We start from the raw sequence: 26,533 nt of genomic DNA, 5'->3' as shown, positions 1-26,533 counted from the left end.
CAAGCCGAAGAGGACTCCACATCCATCTCGTGGGGACTCTGGGTACACAGCAGGGTAATAGAAACCCTGTGAGAGATCCAGAGGAGCTTGGCGGCCTGATCCACCGCCCACCTCTTCCGGTCTTCGAGCGTGACTTTTATAAGACGTATTTACGATTTCCATTTGGTGGCTCGTTCACCCAGAGCATCCGGAGCTCTGCACCGTGGAGCCTAGCAACCTCCACGAGACCGTCTGTGTTGTCTGTCTGTAACTGCAACTCGATCAAGTTTTCCAGCCTACACCACTGCCATCTCGGTGTGGGTAAACAATCTTTAAAACTACCGATACGCGTTTGTGCCTAATTCCAGCTCGACGGCCTTCCCTCTCTGACCCGGCGTGCCTGGGCTGCTGGCCACAGCCCGCGTGCAGCACGAAAAAGGGCTCGGGTCGCTCCCGGCCCGCACACTAAGAAATAATCTGTAATAGTTACAAATGTAGTACATGGCATGTTATCAATCTGGAGATCCATCCAGTGAGTTAGCGTGAAAGGTACAACAGTTTTTGTCACCAACAGCACACACAGGAGTGATCTGGCTAGCATCACACCTGGTAATCTTTGACTTCCCAGCCTGAATAAGCAGGTACCCATTTACAGCTGAAGTCACAGCCTTTGGCACAAGTCTAGATAAGGCTAGAACTCATGCCTTGAGACCTACAGTAAGGCATCTTAACCACTCTGCTACCACATCCCTGATCTGATCAATGTTAACATTAATATGCACAAGAAAATATTTAAGCAGATATGTTTTTCTTTTTGTGCCCATCCTGATATGGATAGAGCTCATTTTCGTAACATCAGAAAAACAGTTTCTAATAAAAATTACAAACAAACCCAGTTTCATTCTCAAAATATACTGGCTCACCTAATTTGCCATGTTTGAACATAGCTTACCGCTACACTAGAGAAGTATATCAAGGGCTCGGTGAGCAACTGTTCACCAGAGCACCCGAGAGGAAAACTAGGAGTAATGGCCACAAACTCCTGGAAGATGGATTCAGGCTCAACATTAGGAAAAACTTCTTTACAGTCAGGGTGTCCAGACTGTGGAATAAGCTCCCTCCAGAGATGGTACAATTATCTACTGTGGAAATCCTCTAGAGAAGACTAGACCATCACCTTGCTGGGGTCACCTGACCCCCAGTTATCTTTCCTGCTTGGTGCAGGCTGGACCCGATGATCTTCCGAGGTCCCTTCCAGCCTTACAATCTATGAATATCTGTTCTGAGAAAATGTATTCTGAGGGTTTAACATAAATATTAATATTGAACAAGCTACAAACACTTCCATGAAATCATTCCAATTTTCTTCTAAACACCATAATAGCCAAGTCTTGGAATGCCCCACTTTCTTCATCTTTTAATTAATGTGCATGCCCTTTTACCTTCCATGTAATATTATATGAATTCAAATCATTTCATAAGAAAGATTATTTCTTTTTATGAGTAAGACTCCAGTTCTTTCAAAAACCTAGAAATACAGCTTTAAGTAATACACTCTCAACCAAGATTCAGCAAAGGAGTAATCAGTTGGGAAATCAGGTTCATTACTGACTCATGCTGATTTCATGCCAGTGACTTTACATAGTCCACTTCGAGTAAATTCCCCATTGCCATCTAGTTCTAAAAGAGCATTTCATTTAGGGAAGCACCAATAAAGATTTTCTTGGCCGATACCTATCCAATAGCCGATTTACAGGAATGTAGCCAGTTCTTCTGGTAAGTCTGTGGAAGGGGGTGAAGCTATGCAGGGAAGGGAAAAGGTGTGGAGGGGACTGATTGAGGAAGGGAGTGGGGCAGCGACTAGGGCTGGGGCAGGTGCTGCCCACCCACGGCGGTGAATGCGACTCCAGGGCTGGGACTAGGACGGAGCAGTGGGTGGCTACCTGCCACTGCGTGGACCCCCAGGAGAGTCGGGGGGGGGCGCCCCCCCCGCCTCGCGGGCCGCCCCGGGGGGAGGGGGGGGGGGGGGAGGGGGCATGTAACCCTGTGGATTCGTGCATGGGGCAAGGGTGGGGGTACCCACTGCAGACTTGGAGCCAGAAGCTGTCTATTCCCGTGCCAGGGGGCAGGGGGGAGGAGAAGAGGCAGGGCTTTGAGCAGGCAGGTAGCAGCACCAGGAGGGGAACCTACAGGGAGGTTACAGGGAATTTTGGGGTGGCTATAGCCCCCTAAGCCCCACCCCTGCTTGGGGCACTCTGCTTTTGGGTCAACTACAGGATGTGTGACCAGTGCAGGGCTCCCAAGAGAAAGGCAGCAGAGCGCCCCAAGCAGGGGTGGCACTTGGGGGAGGTTGGGGGGCTATAGCCACCCCAAAATTCCCCATAGCCACCCCTCCAAGTGCTGCCGCCATTGCCCACCCCAGGCCCGCCTGCTTGGAGCCCAGCTCCCCCACTAGATAGAGGCTGGTGTAGCCCCTGGCCCCAAGCCCTCAGTGGGCAGCCTGCCCAATTCCCAAGCACAAGTTTAGGGGGGGGCACATGCCCCCCATGCCTGCCCCAGGGGTGCGTGCAGTGGAGGAGAGCCACCCCCACTCCCCGCACCCTCTGGACAAGCCACCTGCGGCTCTGTCCCACTCCTAGCCCCAGGGGCACATTCACCAGCCTGGCTGCGGAGAGCCTGCCCTGCCCCTGCACCACTCCCTCCCTCACTGTGCGGGCCATGATCTGCCCCCTCTATGGGCCTTCCCTCCCCCATGTCCCTTTCCCCCCCACAGATTTATCTGCAGGACACTGCTCTCCAAGTCTAGTTCTAAAAGAGCACTTTTATAATTGTGCACATGTATACAGCACCTATTGGTGACACCAGCTACACTGGCTCAAAAAAGGTGATAGCTAATAATGTTAATCTTCCTTTTATTGGTGCTGATCCAATATAAAACTGATAAATTGGTGCACCTCTAATTTCATTGCAGAGTACCTCCACTTAATACAGAGATGACACTGAATCAGGAATAAAAATAAACTAACTAAGAAGTAAACGGTAAATAAAGCTTTAGGGCCAAGGCTGAAGTGCTACAGAGGGTAAACTCTGTAATTCTTTAACAGTGATAAAGAAGTGAAGATTCCAGTGAAAATGAATAAAGAAGCACCTTCTAATATTAAAAGCATTATTATACCTGCAATGCAGCCTCTTCCAGAATCTCAAGATCTTCTTCAAATTCATTACCTGCTGTCAAATAGAAATGTATAGAGGTTAATATTGCACCTGAAATTAAATTCTAGTTCTACTTAATAATGCATTTGCCACTGCACATCAGGATAGAACTTAAAATTGTAACCATATACCCAGCTTAACAGTGTGAAAACGTTCCAAGGTTAAGAATCATTTCTAATAAAGTTAAAATTTTGTTTTTGGACAATGTTTTATACATGCAGGGTTGTATAATTCAGGGTACAAGGAAATAAATGACATTTTACACAAGAAATGTTCATGTAAGTTTAGTTTCTCCAGAACAGTATGTTTGGGAAATCTATAAGTATGACTGAGCGCTCTCCTTTAAGGATTTTTACATGAAGTTCAAATTGCCTTCCAGTTGTTTTTTTTTTTTTTTTTTAAGTCAGAGAAAACCAGGATCCCTGATCGTTAGAAACAACAACAAAAGCCAGGGCCAAGAATGAAACCTACTCCAATTTTTTTTAAGAACTTCCAACTGAATGGGTAAGGACTGGGCCAATGGCTTGCAGACCTTTTCCTGTTATTACCAGACTGGTAAGATTAAAAAAAGCTGGAGTAAGGCACGTGTTTGCGCACCACATTAAAACAGCAAACCAGACGAGGAAGCTGACAACCTATATATGTCACCCTTGCCACAGTAAAGCAGCTCAGGGGGTGAAGGTAGGAGGGGGAGTTCTTCTGGCTGACCTCACAATACTCATTGGGAACACCCTACCTTTAGGCCAGGTCTAAGTTGCTGCAGTCAAGTTCTAGTTTTTATAAGATGAACTGATGCAGTTTTACAGGAAAGCAAAACATTGAAACAGTGACAGCTGAACTCTCTTTCACTTGGTCTCCTTTGAATCAGCACCACTTTCACTGACACCTGTAAAGTCTTAGTGGACAGATGCTCAATTTTTTTCAGGGCCATCAAGTGCCACCCCATGTTACAACTTATTTCCTCCCTTGTAAGTATACAGTTTGATAGGCAGGCTGGCATGGACTTGGACCACCAGAAGGATTTTACCAGCTCCATTGCTCTTCAAAGTTTACATGCCATGCCATACCCAGCATAAACAATATGCTGGACATGATGGAGCAACTTCATGTGCTTTCATTTGAGAAAGCTCATATAAATCAGACATTTTTCCAGCAGTCAAGGAACCATCATCATTAGAATGAGCACTATGTTCACTGCCAACCTCAAGGTCTTCATAGATTACATCCACTCCTGGAAATTATGCCAAAATCCCTGAAAAAACTCTGACCTCTTTCTGCATGAAGAACAAAGCTCTCAAAGAACTACTGGACACCAGATTTTGTGGACATAAAGTAAACATTAAGCCTAATCTCATAGAAAAACTGGCCAACTGCAGCCTCGGCTACATCACAGTCCATTGGCTGGGGAATTGGCTCCGAGGTCGGACCCAGAGAGTGGTAGTTGATGGAAGTCAATCATTGTGGCGCGCCATGACCAGTGGGGTCCCCCAAGGCTCCGTCCTTGGGCCTATTCTTCTCAACATCTTCATTAATGATGTGGACATTGGTATCAGAAGCAGACTGGCCAAGTTTGCTGATGACACCAAACTTCGGGGTAAATGGGCAGACGAAAACCTGAGGGCCTTCAACACGAAAATGCAAAGTACTCCACCTTGGGAAGAAAAACCTGCAGCATGCTTATAGTCTCAGCAGTGCTATGATTGCTAGCACCACAGCTGAAAGGGACTTGGGGTCATGACTGACCACAAGATGAATGAGCCACCAATGTGATGTTGCAGCCAGCAAAGCGAGCAAAACTCTGGCCTGCATCCATAGATGCTTCTTTAGCAAATCCCAGGATGTTATCCTCCCACTGTACTTGGCCTTGGTGAGGCCGCAGCTAGAATACTACATCCAGTTCTGGGCTCCACAATTTAAAAAGGATGTGGAGAAGCTTGACAGAGTCCAGAGGAGAGCCACGTGCATGATCAGAGGGCAGGAAAACAGGCCTTATGATGAGAGGCTGAGAGCTATGGGATTCTTCAGCCTGGAAAAGCACAGGATCAGGGGGGACCTGGTGGCTGCCTATGAGTATATAAGGGGTGTGCATCAGGATCTGGGGGAATGCCTGTTCACCAGAGAGCCCCAAGGGATGACAAGGTTAAACCGTCACAAACTCCTCCAAGACCATTTCAGGCTGGACATAAGGAAGAACTTCTTTACTATCCGAGCCCCCAAGGCCTGGAACAGACTGCTGCCAGAGGTGGTGCAAGCACCTACTCTGGACTCCTTTAAGAGTCAACTGGATGTTTATCTTGCTGGGATCCTGTGACCCCAACTGACTTCCTGCCCCTGGGGCAGGTGGCTGGACTCGATGTTCTTCCGAGGTCCCTTCCAGCCCTAATGCCTATAAATCCAATTTAAAATACCTTGTCATTTAGAAAAGAAATTCAGAAAGGCCAAAGCCAAGATGTGCCTCCTACAAAAGCTAGCAGGGACTTTGTGGGATGCCGGTGACAGCTTGCTTTGAATGACAGTACTGGCTCTGGTATCACTGGCTGCAAAATATTGTGGCTCCTGCTGGGTCCCATGGTACCTATACTAAATGCCTTGGCATGCAACTCCGTGCTGCACTGTGTATTGCAACTGGAGCTCTTATATAAACATGCCATCTGGTTACTGACTTGGGCCCAGGAGACAATGATTAAAATTCGAAGAGTCATAAAAATGAGCCGTCTACTTAGATCATGGCTAATCCTGGTCTACCTTTACAGGACCTCCAGAATAGTCTCTCGTCTGAAATCCCAGCATTATTTACTCTGATTAGTTTAAAAAACATTTTCACTTCGAGGTTATTCGAGTACAACTAGAAATGTACTGAATGAGGCATTCATAAAACAAGGTACATAATGTATAACTTGATTAACAGAGGCTTACCGATGGGAAGTGCCAGGTCTTTTTTCATTAAAGCTGCTGCACACGCTCCTCCTAGATTGGCCAACTCTTTCTCTAACTGAATGATACCCTTCAAAAAGACAGAAGATTTTTAAGCAAAATATTTTCAGAAAACAAAATCAAGTAACCGGATTAGCAGTGTGACACACAATATTTGTGACTGATAGACACTAATATTGTGCTCTACTTCAAGGGTTTTCAGCCTGCTTTCCAGGGTAAGGATCCTGAAATTACAATGCTGTTGTTTTAAGGGGGTCACAGTACAAAATGGTTGAAAGCAAATTATCTAGTTAATAGGATTTATTAACTATTGTTTGTTGCTATGCTTTGGGTTTAGGGAAAATTGTAAGATTAATATTTTATATAGCCTTTAGGTCTGTAGAATAGAAACTCTGAAAAGATTCAAAAAATTAATAATACATAAATACCTTAGAGCAATGGTCCCTCTAAGCTATCCCATGCATTCAGTTTACATGAAACATTACTCAAGAGATCCCTGTCTTCCACTTCTTGATTCTGTCCTGGGGAAAGCTATCTGTCCTCCCAAATTTCTCCTACTGTTGACTCTTAGAAGAAGCTCTCAGACCTTCTTCCATATACACTGGTCTCAGAGTATTTTGTAGGCCATCTTAAAAGGGCTATAGTCATTCTGTTGTTTCTAACAAGGAGATCTATCTTGTGCAAGATGAACAGTGCAGTATCAAGACAAATTTGCAAGTATCTTGGATTTTAAGCAAACAGAATTTAAGGTAACCTACACACATGCCAGACATTTGCTGTGATGCATGCTAATTAGCACACGTCAGAGCAGACTCAATTAATAAAGACAAATACTCAGAGATTAATAGAGTCTGCTCTGACGTGCTAATTAATGTGCTCCAGCAGCCTCTGTGTCATGTCTACTCAGTGTCCCCTCGCTTCAAAACAGGGGCAGGGGTGCTTAAACTAAAGCTCATTGAATGAGCTTTAGTTCAAGCATTTCCGCTGCCATTTTGAAGTGCCGGACACTGAATACACAGGATGCTGTGGGCACTTTAATCAGAGTGATTCTCAGATCCATTAATTAAAGCACGCCCCCTTCTCCTCACCTCCAGCCCAGAGCACATGTATAGACTCTTTAATAGTTCAACTACATCTCAGGATCTGTGTAATGATTACATACAGAGAAGATATGGATTTCCTAACTTGCACAGAACTGGATTGTATGTGTATCGTCAAGGTTCAGTGCGACTGCTTATTAAACAAGGTGCTACTCAATGTGAGCAAGGTTATCTAGAATCCTGCCCTATGATAAGGCAGGGGCAACAAAACAAAGGGAAATGAACCCAGAGAGAAAATAAAAATAATAGTATAGATAAGGACAATTTTTTATTTACCCTTTTCATGACGCAACAAAAGACTTCCCAGTCAAAATTGGAAGGCAACACACTGAAGACTACAGGTGACCCTTGCCATTCACAGGAGATCTGTTCTGGAGATCCCCGCGAATGGCAAAATCCGCAAATACAGCACTGCATTCATGGATGTCATGAACGCAGTGCCCCCAGCGGCTGTGGGGCAGGGCACGGCTGTGCTGGCAGTGGCGGGAGCCCGGTGGTGGTGGCAGGAGCCCAGCAGCAGCAAGCGCAGAGCTCCCAAGGCACTCCTATAAGTGTATTTAAGATGCGGGCTCAGCATTTGCGAATATTTGAAACCACGAATGCTGAACCCACAAACAGCTAGGATTTCCTGTACAGTAAGAAAGAGAAGCTACTTACCAGTAACTGTCTAGAGCTACCCTTTTGCACTGTATTCACAGTTGTGAAGTATGGCACTCTGGTTTCAGGTTGAGGAACTGCCATGTCAGTTGAGGGGCACATGAGAGACTGTTTGAGGATCAAGATTCTGCTCTATAAAAGAGACCTTTCCCTCCAACTACACTATCCTATCCCTAACTAGAGTCCTTATGTTACATTGAACTCTGAAGCAGAGGGGATTATAGACTGGTACTACAAATACTCAGATATGAATCCTGAATTTTTTGTTCCATAAACTGTGGCTTCCAGGCACTCCCATTGGTGGGAGTTTAGCAAGCAGTTCACCATCTGAAAGAAGGTGGGCATGGACTGCTATTTAAATAGAGATCAAAACCCTGTTTTCCCAAATGGAAGAGCAGAATGTTAAGCTCTAGATGCATTGAAAACTAAGGGCTGTGCCAGCCTTTTTACCGGGGGAGGGGGGGAGGAGACGGGATTGGACCCTTGCTGAGCTCAGGGTGGGCGGGGGCAGCACTGGAAGAGGGAATATTGTGAATTTTGGGGTGGCTATAGCCCATCCCATAGACCCCACCTCCCAGTGCCACCACTGTCCACTCCGAGTGCAGGCTAGGCCCAGTCCCCCTACCCTTGCCCAGTGCACAGATCCGGGGGACACATGTCTCCCCAAGGGGTGTATGCAGCAGTGGCAGCCGCTGTGAACATATATATAAATAAATAAAATCTATAGTGGAGTATATTAGTATAATATACAGCACTCAAGAAACTAATATATATACACACACATTATATATTTTACAGTAGTTTAATACTATATATTATAAAGAAATCTATTTGTAAACATCTGGAGGACAACTAAGTAAAGGAGGACACACCAGTGAGGCTGGTGGGTGGGTGGGTATACTTAAGCTTGGTTACTCTCTTTTCAAACCTACATGCATTCAGTGAAAAATGACCAACTCTTTAACACTGCAAGGGTATTTTGAAATACCATACTAAGATGGTGCCATAGACAAATGAGGTAACCATATCTTAGCTGTCCAACAAAAAAATTGTCATCTGTACTGGCCATCTCCTGAGTTATTACTTATCAGGGACTCTCAACTTCTGAAAGTTTGAGAAAATGTTCTGGTATAAAGGCTGTCCAGGTTTACACCAAAGATTATTCCTTTATACAACCTGAAGTGTGATCATTCATCGAGAGTCATGCCTTTAAGGTTCCAATGATTCCCAGAATAGAAAAACAAGGGAAGATAAAATTATCCTATGCTACTCTCAGAGGACTATTTCCAATACAGTCTTAAGTTAGACAAAGGGAAAATGTAATCCAGGGACCACAGTGGTATTCTGTTTGCTCTTTTCAGAAAAGAAAACCAACGTGGATGGAAGAGTACACCCCTTAAAGTGGTGTCACACTTAAGTAATTTTTTTCCTGGAGGCCTACCAAAAGGCTTTCTAAAGCCGTTTCACAGCTCAACACCAGGGCAGCCAACCCAGAAGTAAGAATGCAAAGATGTACTCAAGGAAGCAAAGAAGAAATAATAACTTGCAAAACTTACTTTTATGGGTAATGTGAGATAATAAGCTTCAGAAGATTTAAGAGAATACTTATAGGTTTAAAAATATGCAGTTACACTCTGCGCGTTTACATGTGACGCTACGTTGCCGGGCACAAACTACAATGCTGACACTACATTGCTATAGTGATGAGCTACCTCATTATAGCACATCACTACGACTTTGTAGCTTCTAAAAATAACTGTCCAAAAGGAAGTACTAAATGACGGTGCAGTAATAAAGGCTCTGTGGGGGACACGTGTATACGTGCTCACTGTGTAGAATAAAAACATATTAAGGGATGTCAACTTTCATTCATCAGGAAATAAAACAGGTCAGATTAGGCTGAACTTAATATATAGAAAAAAAAAAACAACCTTGAGCGAACTGAAATCCTGCATTTTTGGGGAAAAAAATATATCTGTTCTCATTAATCATTGTCTTGACTTCTTTTTACTGAAATGGTTTTACACTATCTTCTGAAGATTCTGGTGATAGGGAACAAATATGAAGGCTGTGTTCATACAGTGTACGATGCTAAAAATATATGAATTAGAACACTCCTCAACCTTCTGGATGGCTCAATGTAATGAATCCTGGGAGAGGAGCTTAAGACAAACTTATAAGAATATTGAAAACTTTTGATATAATAAATAAAAAGAATGAAACTGATAATACCTAATATGTATAGAGAATGTAAGAAGTATTAAATTGAGATTGAGAAAACTTCATGCAATTAGATGAAAGCTTGAAACAGTGACTCTTCACACAACAGCAGTTTAAAAGTATATTAAGACTATTTAAAATTATATTTTGCTAATGTTATGTAAGCAAAAGCAGAAGTTAAAAGGATTGTATACAATAATTTGTCTTTAGAAAAGGCAGGCTAATTTACATAATTATAGTAGTTAAACTTATTCTCACCTCATCAGATCCTGGACTAAATTCATAACCGATTGCATAACACTTAAAGCCATAAAAACAAGCCTTCTCATCTTTCACATAGTCTGATGCAGTCTCCAGGGAAAACAGTGCTTCATTTCCTGAAGGGAAACATTGGAATTAAACTAAACAAAATGAGCTTAATTTCAACTGTTCCTCTTGCCACCTTCTACATTCTGAAAATAAGTATGTCAATTAGAGATTATGAACTTGATAGAGAAAAATATCTTGAGTAATGTGCAAATCTGCAATTCATATAATTTTATTCCCCCCCCCCCACACACACACACAGACTGTACAGTCAATGACTATAACTGGCCACTCGTTCCAAAATTTGGGCAGTTTTGTAGTTACATATTCCAACTGGTAAGCCAAACAATTTAGAATCATTATTTAATGAAAATCACTTGGAAGTAAAATTTTCACTCTCATTAAGAACTTCATATTGTCTGAAAAAAGAAGTCATTTCTACTATTAAGTTAAAATTACTTCCTGGAAATGATCATAGTTTAACTACTAAATTATGTAAGGACTATACTTCAAAGTCCTAAATTTTATTTTATTTTTTTGAACGTAAACTCTCAACTGTTTTACCTGGTAACACTAAAACCATGGTAGGCCATCCAGATGAACCGGAAAATTTCTTTAGTTCTATCCAAGAATTAAGATTTTCATGAACAGAGGTTTGCTTTGGTCCAAAACCTGAGTTCTGAGCAAATCTAACAGGAATTAACAAGCGAAGTACATCTTCTGATTGAGCAGTGCCACATTGTGTGTCAAACTCTACTGTCATCCACCTGACACATTCTGGAAAAGTTACCTGAAAACAAACAATAATCAGAAAAATCACTCAAAGATATGTAAAAACCTGAAAAATTTAAGTACAGGCAGTCCTTGACTTACAATGTTTCGAATTACAACATTTCACACTTTCAACGTTTCTAAATCGACACCGTTTCAACTTTATGACGTCAGTTTCAACTTTACAACACTTGATCCAATGCAATGCCACGCCAGCAAACAAGTTCGTTTCATCGCTCATCTCCCTGGAGAACATCTGTCCAAACTTCCTTGGACACTTTCTTTAAGAAAGCAGTCCAAACTCCAGAAAACCCTGCAGCCAAGACTCCTGAGAAGACTCCAGCCAAGAACCCTTCAAAAAGTCCAACCAAGAGCCTTTCAAAAAGTCCAGCAAAGTCATCTCAAATAAGTCCTTCCAAATCAATAAGTTGTTTTCAGCATATGCTAGGAATTAAAAGTTGCACATAGACTTAGGAATGATGCTTACCTTATAGTGCGTAACACAAGCTGGTTTGTAGGGGTGTTCACTCTCTATGACAGAATAGTGATTAGAGGTAGTGCAAGCAGACAGCCCTTGTTCAGGCTGATTTCCTGTGGTGCTGTCTGTAGACTGATTGGGATTGAACGCAGGAGGGGCATACTTCTGATTCAGAACGGCTACAGAGGGAAGTAACTGTTGTACTAGACCAAAGACTTCAACAGCAACCTGTATCATGACAGTATATGAAAGCATTAGTTGAAATTGCATAAAAATGCTTACAGTTCCCTACAGTGCTTGTTCTGAATGGTCTCCATTTTAACATCACTTAGTTATGTGATTTGTTTTACAGTTTTGCATATACATCACTGAATATACAAACTTCTGAATGACCAAATATCAAAGCGTTTACTTCAAATAAATGTAGATTCCAGAAAGAAGGCCAGGTAAAATTTTACCTTATAGGCTAACTAATTCAGACATGCATAAGCTTCTGAAACTATTTTGTCAGAATTGAGCTATGGCTTAACAAAAGTACATTCATCTCCAAACCACTCTATAAGGTGCAACTCTACCCTGCCTTTGTCTGACTTCATTATCATGGCTAACTACCTCTATCTACTCACAGATTCCAGAAAGAGTCACAAATAAAAAAACAAGCAATAACAGTTTATTCTCAAATAGTTTGAGCATTAATAAAAAAAGTTTGATTGTAAAAACTAAAGTGGAAGGGTAGAATTTTAAATGTTGTGGAATGGGCTGTGTTTCAATTTTAAGAGCTCCTGCTTAAAGAACATCCCAGAAGAAAAACCATTACAATCAAGAAATATTAGCTATTAAATGTAGTAGTTCTCCATAGTAGTAAACCAGCAATGTTTCCATTAAAAAAAACAACAAACCTCTTGAAAGGTTTTATAATCTGCTCCAGGAAATACTAGTCATGTAAAGCATGTTCTTCTATGGAACAAGTGACCACAACTTTGGTTTGTTTTGTAATTCATTTTGTTCATTAAATTTTGTTTATGGTTTGAATGCTTGTTCCATATTTGAAAAATGCACACTTGAAGGACAAAAGATATTGAACAAAAACCTTTTATTTGTATACATTTGAGGCTTAATATAATTCTATTTCAGAAAGTTCAAAGAATGACTAAAGTTCGAACATTAAGGAAGTTGCATGGAGAAGATGCAACGCTTCCACTTAACATTTTCATTTACAAAGGAAAAGCTCCACTTTGATTATCAGTGTGACCACATTTAAAATGAGGATGGCACAAGATGATACATGTACCCTCATATAATCAAACAAAACTGCTTATGAATTTTACAATGTGTCCAAGCTTTATCCTTCATTACCTCCATTTGCCTGTCATCTCTGCCCTATTTCATTTCAAATACCTAGAATAACTTCTAGTGCAACATATGCCATATTTCCTGTCTCCATCTTTAAGGACCGACATCCATCTTTGTCAAGAAGCATTTTAAAGCTCTAATTGTCACTTCTTCACATGGTATATTTTGTAAAGCAAGTGTGTCAAAATAATTCAAAAATTGAAGTAAACCTACATGATAAATTTATGTGATCCCAAGATACTTTTCATTATACAAAACTTACATTTTCATGAAATATTTATATTCCTCATGATTAGAGGCAGTGTACATTCTAACTGTGAACTAAACTTGAACTGTCATGTCTGTCTGTAAACTTGGAGTGGCTTCCTAGGGAAGGAAGACCTGCTCCTCAGGTGTGCACAGCAGCTGTTACAGTCTGTTGCATGTATACAAGCCTATAGCGATGGAAGTGAACTTCACTGCCTGGTCCAGTGTTAACCCTGGATTGTGGTTTTGTAGAGTAACAGCTGCTGCACCTCCTAAGCAGCAGCTCAGCCTCCCCTTCTGAAACCACTTCAGGTGTACCTGTGTGTACTTTTGTCCACTCCCTGAGCCTCTGGACAGGCTGAAACTTTGACTTGTACGCAGCTCTGCTTGTTAACTCCAACAACAACTCTTCCACTGTTAATGAGTTTGGCAGATGAAATCAGAAAAGGAACTGAAATAAAGGCTTTGAGAGAAAGGAATGGAACCGTTGCAAAGAAGGAAATGCAGACACAAAAGTAGAGGGAGCATGCAAAGACAAAAAGGAGAGAAACAGAAAAAAAGGCAGAAATAGTACTTGCCTAAAGGGAAGCATAATTTTTTCAATGAACAATACTGAATTTAACAAAAACAGAGTGAATAAATGCTCAGTTCCTATATAAATACTGTATTTACCATTTGAAGACAATGAAAACCTGCCAGCTGTGGATTCAAAGGCAGAGGCTCTTGAATTTATACCCCAGCCGCCATGGACCATTATTGAATTTGGGGCAAAACTACCTTAGATCTAAATTTTGGTAAGTAGTGACCTTATAGAAGAACTGGTTGTGGAAAATAATCAAATAATCTAGGGTGATGTAGCCACGAGTTGATTCATTTCATTTTAAACTCCAGGAAGGGCAAGAATAGGTTCATAGCAAAGGTCTGAGAAATCAAAAGGCTTAACTTAGAGAAACCAAGGCAGTTACTTAAAGAGGTTAACTGCATTCAAGAGGTAAGAGACTTGGATGTATAAGTGACGTGGAATTATTTCAAGACAAAAAATACAAATATAAGTCCACACCCAAGCAAGAAGAAAAAAAAAATATTGAGCTTTTTGGCTTTCCTCTATGGTCCATTTTCTAGGACTATATGGATATAATTTACTGAATTGCACACCACTTCAGAAAGTAGGGAAGAGGAGCATCTTAGGGCACTGACAGATGTGGAAAAAAGACAGTGCTTTACTGGAAGAGGCAGCATGTTAGTTCAACCCGGCTCTGCAGGGTCTGTGTAGGTGGGGCGCTTTGGCAGGGCTTTTTGGCACTTTTATCTAATAGCTGATTCAATCAGCTATTAGATAAAAGCACCAAAAAGCCCTGCTGAAGCACCTGATCTATACAGACGTTGGGTGAGCCAGTTTCAAGTAATGCGATGCCTCTTCTGGGCAGGCGCTGTGCTCAGTGCAGAGACCCACAGAGTTTAAAGTCAAGTGCCTTTTCGGGGGGGGTGGGGGCGGGGGTGGTTGTTTTCATGTCTGTAAGCAGCCTTAAAGACTAACTTGTTCAGAGAGGCATACGCTACTTCGTCAGATGCATCTGATTGCTTACAAAATGTTTTGCCTCTTTAAACCAACTAGCTTCTAAGGCAGTGATTCTGACCAGGGTGCCACAATATCCTTTTAAGGGTGCTGTCATTTACTGAACAACATTTGCAGTTAGGTGTGAAAACATCAACACATGATTCAAAAGATAAACTAGAAATTTCAAACAGGAATCTAGAAATGTCAAATACATTCTGACTTGCTGTAGTTTTTCAGAAATCTCTGCAGAAGAAGAATTGCTCTATTATTTTTCTGTATTAAAAAAAAAAAAAAATATGAGTGAAAGCTAAAAGCTGGCATTTTCTGAGGTGTGCCTTGAGTCTAACTAGTTTGAGAACCACTGTTCTAAGGTGTCAGCTTAGTCTGAAATCAGGCAGAAAGCAAGGTAACATTCTTTCCCTTTTCTTTTCCTATCCATTCCTATGTGCAGCGTAGGATTTTATTTTTTTTAACACTAAAGGGCACCTATACATGTGCATTGAGGCTGCTCCCATATCCTGCAATTACAGTGCATTGGAGAAGACTTGATTAATTGAGTTTGCCAGAGTGTGGTACCTACCATGCTCCAGCAGAGTCCAGCGTCACAGGTATCTGTTACCCTGTGTTGAAAAATGGCGGTGAGGGCACTTTAAATAAAGCTCATTCGACATGCTTTAGGTAAAGCGCCCACCACCACCATTTTTCAGTGCAGGGATACTGATACACGTAAGGCTCCAGGTGCTTTAATTAGAGCATCTCTTGAAGTCACTGTAATTAAAGTCCCCCCACCCCAAGCACACGTATAAATACCCAGAGATCCTACATTTGATATGGGGCATTTAGTGCCTAAAATGTGGGAAAAGCCAGAATGTATATTCTAATAGACAAACATTATGTATTTATTTTTTTACATGGCTGCCTGAAAATATAAGACTGGACTCAAGTCTTCAGGTTGTCCTTCCAGTTCTATGTTTCAAAGTTATTTTTACATGGAAAAGAAGGAAAACACATTCACTCCCACTTTAAGGCTTCTACGAACCATTCTTGTTACCATAACGGATCAGGGGGAGAAAATTCCTAACATGTACAAGGCTGTTGTGTTACAAGGCCCTAATGTGTTAAGTGGTCAGCGAAATCAAGATTTTACAAGACAGGTATATACAAAGGACAAAGGAATACCTTCCCATCTGCAGCTTTCTCTTAGGAACAAGTTGATGTTTAACATACCTTGGGAATAGCTGCAGCTACTGGTTCTATGTAGGCTATTATAAGGGGAAGCAGCATTGAAAACAGACTGGAAGAACTGAGCAATTCTGGAATGTCTTCAGCTGTAGAAAGAAGTAATTAGAATATTTGGAAGCTATTCGCTTCAATATATGTAACAAGCTTTGAATAAATCAAGTTTTCCCAAAGTTTCCTGTACACCAGCAGTTTGTAAGTGAAACTTGAGATGCATTTTTAGCAGATGTTATTTTTATTCTAAAGTACACCATGATCCAGAGTTGGCTTAGGCTCCTGATGCACGTTACACTTAAGATGTGATAAACCAGTTATTCACATTTCAAGGAGTGACCTGGCCACATGTTCATTCAATTAATAGCATGATAAAACCAGAACTAAGCGACAAAGTTATTACACAAAGTGTGGGTAATTTTGTCTTTGGTTCTTATCATGCCTTTAATTGCACATGCGCCCAGTGCTCCTAGCCTCCAGGGGACTTTTGTGTGTTTCAGAGGCTGGGATCACTGGTCAGCTGATCAGGGGGTCTCAGCTGAGAGAGCTGACCGGGAGCCTAAATCAGCTGATAGAGCTCCCAAATGCGGAAGCATGTAACGTAACAACGCAGTTGGGCGCTTCAATCACTGTCCATCAACTGACAGAGCTTCCAGCCACAGGAGTGAAGATTGGCAGTGCAGGGGAAGCCCAGGATTATGATCCCAGGCTCCCCCTGCACTGGCAATATGACATTATCTGATGTCCAATCCCACAATCATACCTCCTGCAATGCACATGGCATGGTAAGAGGCACAGCTGTTAGGACTGGGCATCAGATCCCATCGTGCCATCTTTTTAACATCCGTCAGTGAACTGCAAAATTCAGTCTGAGGTGAAAACCCCATTAGAAGTATTCACTATGTAATAAAAGGCTTCATGCATTAGAAGTGATAGCTACTTTCAAATTGGTTTTGTAAAGGAATGAAAATGGTTTAAATACAAATAATATCATTCAAAACCAACTTACAGAATGTAATATTTTAAAGTCAATTAATCATTATGAACTAATAAAGAAACACCATGCTAATAACATTTTAAGGCCAAATTTTCATTTGGCAACATGAGGATGTATTATGAAAATATTCAAACACATTATCTAAAACATTTTTGATAATCAATGCCATGAGAGTAATACAGTGGGGGAAAGCTTATCTAGTAGTTCTGAAACGGAGCTTGATAAATTTAACACAGGGTTGTAACAGTAGCGATCTACCGAAATCGTAATTTCAAGGTTTTTGTGGAAAACGCAGAATTGGGTGGAAACTGTGAAAAACGGTGGGCTTACTGCAAAAAAAACCTTACTGAAAAATAATATGTTGGCTCCCTAGAGGGAGCCAACACTACTCATGGCTGCTGTGACCCAGCCATGCAGTCTGCCTGTGGGGAAGGGGGCATTGTCAGCATGAAAGGCTGCCGGCAAGATGGCTGCCATCTCTGCCCCTCACTACTGATTAGTTGAGAGGTCTCATTCTCATGTGGCCCTGCCCCACTTCAATCAACTGTATGACTGACAGACCTCGCAACCAATCAGTGCCAAGGGGTGAGGACATGACAGCCCTTGCAATCAAATCAGCACCGAGGGGTGAGGTCACCAGGGGCATGAGGAAGTCCCACCATGCTCAGCCTGCAAAAATGGCAGCTGGCCCCAGGATCTGTCCGTTAAATTGGCCAGTCACCTCGAGTCCCGGTAGACCCCTACGTATGAGGTTACCTGGAAGAGCAGAATCTGCATTCAGTTACCCCAGAGGTCTCTTCCAGGTGTATAGGGGTGTAGGTTGTAGCCATGTTGGTCTAAGGACATAGGCAGACAAGATTCTTTGGGTAAATCTGATATATTTTATTAGACCAACTCAAATAGTTGGAAAAATTCTTCTTAGCAAGCTTTAAGGTTTAAATGCTCTTCACCAGGCTGAGGAAGCCTCTGCAGTTGGTGTGCACTCTTCCTGGATGTAGGTATTTATATAGTGGATAAACACTGATTTCACTACCACTAATTCACGTTGCCACAGAATAAAAATAACTTTTTATTACTAGAAGTCTTACCATCTACAGCGAGAGCTCTGTGCAACAAGTCTTTGGCAGAGCGTACCACAGCACTCACAACAGAAAGAGCTCTGCTACAGTTTTTATCTTCTTCATTAGCTTTGCTTAAAAGCTGCGACTGTAGATCTCCATCATACTCACTCCTGAATAGAAGAGTAAATTGGCATGACTTCATAATATAAAAATAGTTTTAAAAGATGAGTCCATATATTTGATTTTTGTGCAATAGAGTGACTTAGAAACCAAGAAATAAGAACTAAAGTCAACCCGCATAATGACAGAACACAGGTAAAATTTCTGGGAAAACACTTTTGGGAAATTTTGATTTGAAATGAAAGATGTACTGACGCTGAAGTAGTATATTCCTCTGGTTAGAATTTTTTTTCAAACCTATATATTATAGAAATATAAGTATTATATTACTGTAGAAAAACCACCCATTCAGTTCATCATAGGACTGTCAACAGCAATGTACAAACCAACTGCACTTGGTATTTTTGAAATTACTTACCTCTGAGAAAGAAAAAAAAAAGTGCTACAGAAAAATTGTTCTTTCATCCTACCAGATTTTTCTAATGCTAGAGGGGGTGTGTATGCCTGTCTGCTCAACTTCTGCGGCACTGCAAGAGCATTTACAGTGCTACAAATATTACTTCTGTCCAGGGCTTCTATCAGAAGCAGCCAACCTGTGGCTTGGGCAAACTCTGCATGTGGCAGACTGAACAGGGAACAGGGAAACAGTGACAGATTGGGCAGGGAGCAGTAAGCAAAGAATCATTCCTCAAGCAGCCAGATAACCAGGTGAAAACAAAAGTAGCCACAAGAACTGTCAGTATGTGGCTATATCCAACAAAAAGTCTCACAGTGTGGGAATACTATGGTATTTACTCAAATCCAAGACTAGGTCTTCCCCCATTTAACATGGGGGGGGTGAAGCTTCTCATCTTAAATTCAAGTGGGGGGGGGGGCGGAGGAGGGAGGCTAATGCAGCTCCAGCTCTGACCCCAACCTGGGCCTGGGGCTGCAGTTCCCCCTGTCCTTCCCCTAGATCTGCAACAGTGGTGGTGGCAGCTCCAGTCCTGGCTCTGGGGCTGTGGCTGGTACTGCTACCACCACAACCCCAGCTGCATGTCCAGGCAGGGGCTGGTGCTCTGTGCCCAAGGTTGGAGCAGAGCCAGAGTCAGTGCTGGAACAAGGGAGTAAGTGGCAGTGGGGGCCAGGCAGCAGTGGACACATGCACAAGGGGCTGGCAAGTGGCTGGTGCCAGAGCATGCAGGCAGTTCAGGGAAGGAGGAGGCAGGGAGCAAGGAATGAAGTGATGGGAGGGATAGGGTCAGAGGCCACTTGACTCCTCCATCACCTGACACCCTACCACTGCTTGCCCAGCTGCAGGAGGGTACAGAATGAATTTAAGATGAACCTACAATAAATTAGATTCAATACATGGAAAATTATGACAAACTTTTAGGATTTCCCATTAAAATAATCTAATTATTGGGAATCATCTTAAATTGAAAGTTGTCTTGAATTTGGGTATATACAGTAGTTCTAAAAAGATTTTTGAGCCCTAACCCTCATTTTCTCTTTTATCCTTTGTGATGGAGGTAATGATCTTGACATCTGAGCATCTCATCTGATACAGACATTTGTTTTCAATGGGCTATCTACAATGATAGCTCAGTTTTTTTTCCTAGGTGGTATGATTAATTTTAAATCCATCAATGTGTTTCTTCTATTGTCAACTTATGCCACATTTCAACTGACATTGTGCTGCCCACCTGCTTAATTTTGTCCAGTTCTTCAGTTTTAACTATCTTTGAGGTTTATAAATCTTGTCATGTTCACCACCTTCTGCAAATATACTACTTCTGCCATGTTAACTATCTCATGTCGTGTATCCCTTAGCTGCTTTCTCTTGATCCCATGCTTGATTTAGTTTCTTGAATAGCTTTTCAGTGAGTAGGCTTTCTTTAAAATCCAAATGATTATCAACTATTTCTTCTCAATCCAGTAGTCTGCTGAGAAGGTTAAAATTCTTATTAGATATGGGGCACAGCATTTTTCTGAAAAAAAATTGCTGGCTTATGCCTGTTATCTTACTTAGTTATCTATTATTTTAAACTGTAAACAATTTGGTACTGAAATATTTTTTTTAAATTGTCTTTGGGTTCTTGATTCTTTTAGTTCTTTAATTCTTTTTACTTCTTAAGCTCCATTAGCAACATTTAAGAACATAGGTGCAGTTACTTCTTACAATCCTTCCAATGTAGTAGATACTTTTAAAAAGACATTATAATAAATTAGCACTGCAACTTCTTCATATATAAGCACCTTCAAAACCCCAGAAAAACAAGATCTGGTCTTGATGTCTTAATGCCATCTTAGCCTTCAAGAGCACCCTATTTTTGATTAATTGATAATTGTTCAATTTACATGTGCAAGGTACAGCTACAGTGACTGCAGATTCTGGTGCACAGCATGTCTTTATTGTAGAGGCAGGGAGAGAAGCTCCTATACTCAGGTGCTGTCATGTTTTAAACCTTAAGTGTCCAGCTGGATATCCAGAACATGAGAAACAGTTACTGGGTACCTGCAAAATGTTATTTTAATGAACTTTTACAGTATCACATGGAAAAGATGTGGCAGAACCATCTCTTGGGTGACATTCAATTTACTTAACTATAAGATCTTTCTTTCTCTTTCTGTAATGCCAACCTCTCCTGTATACACCTATTTTGTTTTAGAGTAAGTGAGATTGAGAGACTATAAACCAGTGGTGCCCCATGGGCCATACAAGTGGTACAAGGCCAGCCTGAAGGTTGGGCTGGGAATTAGGGGCTCACCACCACCCTCTCCCACTTCCTGCATTCCACGATTGGGTCCTGCAGACCCAGCATCACCCTCTCCTGCCCCATGCATTCCAGGATTCGTTCCTATGAGCCCAAGATTGGGTCCCAGAGGCCTGGCACCATCTCTTGCATGCTGGGATTGGGTCCCTGGGGCCCAGTGCCACCTTCTCCTACTCCTCGCTGGGATGGAGAACTGGATCTAGTGTGCAGAACCTGGGGCTCCCTATGGGTCCAATCATTTGAAAGCAGAGGAGTGGTGCCACCAGAGGACACGGCACTGCGGCTAGAGGTGGAGCACCCTTACTGTAGATGACAATTTCATTATGTTATACAATGCAATTCTTCCAGAAATAGAGGAAGTTCTCAGTACCTAGGCTCCCAACTAGAAATGATTCCCCGCTCTCAAAAAAATATTATATCCTATACAAAGCTGAGCTACAAGTAAGAAGGAATACAGGCTTTTAAAGCCAAACTTTAGAAAAATCAGTAAGTTGTAAGTCAATGGACAAGATATGAGAACCGATTTTTCACTATGGTTGTCATATCATGGACAGCAAATCTGAGATGAGGGTGAAAGAGGCAGAGGGACAAATCAAATGCCCTGAAGAGGGAGAGCCTGTTACCAGGAAAGTTAGTCATCTTCAATAAAAACAAAAAACAAAAACATAGAGTCAGAAGAAAGCAAGATATAGTTCTGACAGAAGCTCTACACACAATCTACACTGCTTTCTGGTACTTCTCACATATAGATGTGGTATTATTATTATTATTAATTTTTTTAAAATAGTTTATGGAAGTATGCAAACCTGTAATAAAGAATCTGTGGAATCTGTCCACGTGTTTGGTTTGTGCCATTGCTGCTCAAACTACATGTGCTGAATGTAAATGTCACACCATCTGGACACTGGACCGTGGTCATTCCTCCATCTCCATTAGCAGTACGGCTCCCATAGTTTCTAAGGCGGACTGCATATTTCACATTTTCCTTAGAAACAAGAGAAACAAACTTTAAGAGAGATATAGAAAACATACTTCATGAAAGTCTGCAGGATTCAAATTGAAAATATAATTCAAGTATATTAAATAGAGACGTGTTTAGAATACAGAAGAGTACAAGCCTGAAGTACCACATTTACTGAATTCTTAAGACAAGGTGCCCCCCATTTAACATAGGGAAAAAAGCCCCTCATCTTGGAATTGAGTATGGGGTGTGTGTGTGTGTGCGTGTGTGCATGCGCGTGTGTGTGCGTGGAGGGGCAGGCTGCCTGCCCTGTGTACCACCTCTACATCCTATCTCCCCCTGCAGCCTCTGTTTCTTGCCTGTCCCTTTCCTTCCCTGCCTCTTCCCCTTGCTCTGATAGGCTTTGTCCCTGCTCTAGCCTGGGGTACAGGACTCAGCCCCCAGCCCTGCCCCAGCAGGACAGGAGCTAGCATGGCTGCTACAGGGCCTGACTAGGGCTGTGCTCTGGACCCCAAGCTGCAGCAGGAGTGAGCCTGATGGTGCTGGAGCAACAAGCAAGGGGGCAGAGGAGAGGAGGCAGGTGGAAAGCAAAGGCTATGAAGTGGGGGAGGGGAAAGCAGAGGCTGTGAAGTGGGGGAGGGGAAGACCGCAGGCAGCAAGGGAGCAAAAGGTGCATGCATGTGTGGGGATGGTAAGTGGGAAAGGACAAGCTGCTTGACCTCCCCATACCATCTGCTCCCCCCCCCCTTACTTCCTGCTCCTGCAAGGGGGGGGTGCAGAGAGAGGAGGCAACGAATTTAAGATGCCCCTCCAATTATTAGATTCTATACATGGAAAACTAACAAATTTATAAACTAACCACGCATAGAATCTAATTATAGGAGGTTGTCTTAAATTCAGGGCTGTCTTGGATTCAGGTAAATATGGTACATTTAACTTTCAACTTAAAGCTGAATGCTAAAATGAAATTAAATAGAAAAGGTATGGGATCAAGTACAAATGAGAGACTGTGAAAAAATGTTTATTCAAGAACATTTTAATTCATATACAGATTACATTACACTGGATACTCTTAAATGGAAAAGCGATGTTTCATTTCTTTGCCCTACAAGAAACTGCATTTGACATTTACTGCCTAACTAATAAAATGAAAAATGTTCTAGATGTATTTTATTATTTTTACTTCTCAACAAAATACAAATATTAAGCATTTTTCAAATGCATACAGTAAACAAAACTACAAACAAGATTTTCAACACGTATCCATGTAATTCTTACATGTTCATTTCTTACTTAAAAATTTCATGGCATTTAACAGGGAAAATGCATAGCTTTTCTTACCTTCAGAGGCACAACTTTGTCAAGTCTGATTTCAGCTATGTCACTGGGGGAATCATCTGTGGTATAAGTTCCTTTAACTAACTCTAATGATGTCCATCTATGAGAATGAGTTGAATCGCCAGTGTGATCACTCTGATTTGAAGAAATGTAAACCATTTTAATATCTCTAGAATGTAAACTCTTCTGAAACTTGTCCACTTATTTTAATAAGTTGCATTTTTGTGCATACTACAGATAATGCTATGATACTAGCATGAAAAGTAACAAGACATCCATCTGTAAAACAAGTAAAATTGCCAAACTTCCTTCTCCTGACTGAGAAGGAGCTTTCACCTCTTTAGTCTTCTCAGTTTATAGATCAGCTATTTTCCAATGTCAGAGAGTTGTTCCTTGCTTCTCACGTTCTCTCATTCCATGACTAAACCTATTACTGAATACATTAACTTCATGAAACATTTTAAGAGAAAGTGCTTGCAAAATGAAGTTCTGATGCACTATTGTTGTACTGATAGCCTGGATTGTACACAAATGATTATAAAGCTTTAGAAGTTTAAGATTATTTCTGTTTCCTTGTTTTTCAAGAGCAATACTTACATCATCAACTAACACCTCCAATTCATACTCATGAATTCCACCTCCTCCATAAACAGAAAATCCAACCACTACTGCACCAGGTTTGTCCACAGAGAAACAGATTGCATCAGGGGATCCATTACCAGTATTCCAACTTCTTCCCTGACTTGTTTTAGTGAATCGATTTGGACTAGATTTGACAGAATGGAGAGAGTTAAGTCCATCAACCTGTGAAGAATTAAATAAACATATAAGCATCAGTTAAATAAGCAAGTAAGCATATATAAGCATCAGTTAGAATGTATTTAATTTTATGATAAAAACAAATCATCTTGAGTGAATATTTTGAGCATAGTAAATTTAAGAATCAGCTGTTACAGAACACTGAAGATGTCACTAACAGGTGTCTTCTTACTATAAGAATAAGATTCAATTACCATATTTACTTTAATATAAGACATTTTTCTTCCCAATCAGCATGGGGGAAAAGCCCGTCCCCGTCCCCGTCTCCCCCACTCTAGATTTGAGCACAAGATTGGGGGAGTGGCTGTGACCCCAAGCCCAGGATCAGAATTGGAGCTGCAGCTCCAACTGCTGCTCCCCCTACTTCCCTCCCCTGCCTTTGCTCCCCGCCTCTGCTTAACCTCCCCATGCAGCTCCAGCTTCTACTGTGTTCACATATAGCCTGGGGGAGAGAGCAGAGAGCCAGGGATGGACACAGAGGGGGTGCACTTGCTTCCCCCTTTTATTCCTGGTCCACCCAAAATTTAAAGCCATCTAGCAGTGGCAGAAGCATTTCTAGTTAGGCAGTGCTGAGGGAGTCAATTGATTTCATGGATCATTATTAATCTACCTAATCTCTTCTAAACTCTCCATTTCACAGGTGTTAACCCTCCTTTTTAATGATCATGAGGGTCCACCAATCATGCTATCCTTTGTTCTGCAGTTCTGTTGCCTGCTAGCTGGCTCCTGGTAATGAAGCTCCTATTTCACAGATTGTTTTTAACTTGTTGCAATGAAGTTATGCATGTTTTTGCTTCAACCTTGAACTGAATAACACAGCCCTAGGCCCCTAGTATATTAGTAAAGCTACAAGTTTATCACCAGAGAAACATGCATTGTATGTGTGACAAAACCTTAGCATCTGCACTCCACTTTTCCAAATTCTGCATCTACCCAGGTATAGTGCACATGTTGCCTCCAGCCCCAGCCCATCCACAGAGAGGTGGCAACAGGTCTGGCCCTGGATCTGAGTCTAGGCCAAAGCTACTGATGCCACAACAGCTACTATGTGGCTGGAATGGAGACAGAAGAAGCAGGTGCTCCAACAGCAAGGGGAAGATAAAAGACAGGGAGGGGGAGAAGTGGGGAGGGAACAGGGGGCATACAAGTGGCACAAGGGGCTAAGCAGGTGGGGGTGACAGGGGGCAGAGGCACCATAGGGGCAGGAGTGCGTTGTGAAGGCCCTGGGGTTGAGGTGGGAGTTAAAATGACCATCAAAAATTAGATTCTAGACATGAAAAGTTATAATAAATTTTCAAAATTTAGGATTTAATAATTGGAGGTTCATCTTAAATTCAGTCGTCATGGATTCAGGCAAATAGACGGTATTGTAAATCAATGTATTTTCAGATAATTTGTCTAAATACCTGAATATTTATAACAAAGTGAAATATGAAATGTTTCAAAATCCTTATGAAGGAACATATTTAATGGTAAATTCAACTTGAAATATTTCTTTATTTGAAGTAAATGAAATGAAATTATTTGCGATAAAATGTTTTTATACGAGTATCCCTGAGGGTTCAAGTGCATCTAAGGCTCAGAATCCCTATCCTAAAACATTTGCCATCAGACTGAGGGAAGTGAATAGAAAAAGTGGAGGGAAGAAAATAGGTACAAATAGCTGGGGTGTCTGTCCTTTAACTTCTTTATAAGCCTAAAGACACTCACAGTGCAAGCATCATCTCCGTGGATAGTGCTGGCTAATGAATCTGTTTCAAGTGCACTGGCTACTTTAAATTAAGAGAGTGGAAGATGCATAAAGATACAAATGCAGAGAGACAAACACTTTAAGATTCTCAGATTTGGCAGGTGGGGGGAAATCTTGAAATTTTCTTTAACCATTACAAGCAGCTAACTGTAACTGCATTTCCGTAACAGACTGATTAAACAATTGTAAAAGTATTAGTGGTTTGAAAAAGATTTCTTACATATTTTTGGGAACAGCAGTTGGAACCCATAAAAAAATTGTGTAAGGTTAGAAACTAAAATTAGAAACTAAAACAATACATACACCCAAAAATTTCATAATACATTCACTTAAAACATTATTAAACAGTTTTACAAAAACATTACCTCAGATCCCAGTGCAGAAGCTGTAAGTTCACTGACAATACTAGCAAGTAATCCACAGGTATTAGAAACTAAATGAGAAGAGAAGAGTTCATTTTCTCGTCTAAGACTGTTTCTAACTGGAAACACAACAATAACCAGCATTTTCTCTAGCACTTCCCGAAAGCTTGTCATTCCTGAAATATTTTCTTCACTCTGCAATATGAAAAAAAAGAGAAACACATTATCTTTATATAAAGTCTTGCCTTATATATTGTCAACTTGTAATGGCAGAACTTGTCTACCTGCAAAAATGGCGACATTAGCAGTTTGGCTAGAGGA

At 41.5% G+C, this 26,533-nt stretch overlaps 1 protein-coding gene across 1 annotated transcript in view; it reads right to left on the bottom strand.

Annotated features, from left to right (window-relative positions):
- The window catches only part of MYCBP2 (MYC binding protein 2, E3 ubiquitin protein ligase), a 282,082-nt gene that overhangs the window by 106,342 nt on the left and 149,207 nt on the right, over nucleotides 1-26,533 (bottom strand). The window contains exons 34-44 of the mRNA XM_025215130.1: nucleotides 26,216-26,407; nucleotides 23,879-24,085; nucleotides 23,285-23,416; nucleotides 21,789-21,967; nucleotides 18,134-18,276; nucleotides 16,043-16,143; nucleotides 11,668-11,886; nucleotides 10,974-11,199; nucleotides 10,362-10,480; nucleotides 6,109-6,196; nucleotides 3,155-3,207 (exon numbers count right to left, since the gene is read on the bottom strand). Coding sequence (XP_025070915.1) covers nucleotides 3,155-3,207; nucleotides 6,109-6,196; nucleotides 10,362-10,480; nucleotides 10,974-11,199; nucleotides 11,668-11,886; nucleotides 16,043-16,143; nucleotides 18,134-18,276; nucleotides 21,789-21,967; nucleotides 23,285-23,416; nucleotides 23,879-24,085; nucleotides 26,216-26,407 — 1,659 coding nt within the window. The remainder of the gene's footprint in view (nucleotides 1-3,154; nucleotides 3,208-6,108; nucleotides 6,197-10,361; nucleotides 10,481-10,973; nucleotides 11,200-11,667; nucleotides 11,887-16,042; nucleotides 16,144-18,133; nucleotides 18,277-21,788; nucleotides 21,968-23,284; nucleotides 23,417-23,878; nucleotides 24,086-26,215; nucleotides 26,408-26,533) is intronic.

This window comes from Alligator sinensis, unplaced genomic scaffold, assembly GCF_000455745.1.
Source record: "Alligator sinensis unplaced genomic scaffold, ASM45574v1 scaffold1010_1, whole genome shotgun sequence".
Classification (NCBI taxonomy): Eukaryota; Metazoa; Chordata; order Crocodylia; family Alligatoridae; genus Alligator; species Alligator sinensis.
This window is presented reverse-complemented; position numbering and strand designations above follow the sequence as displayed.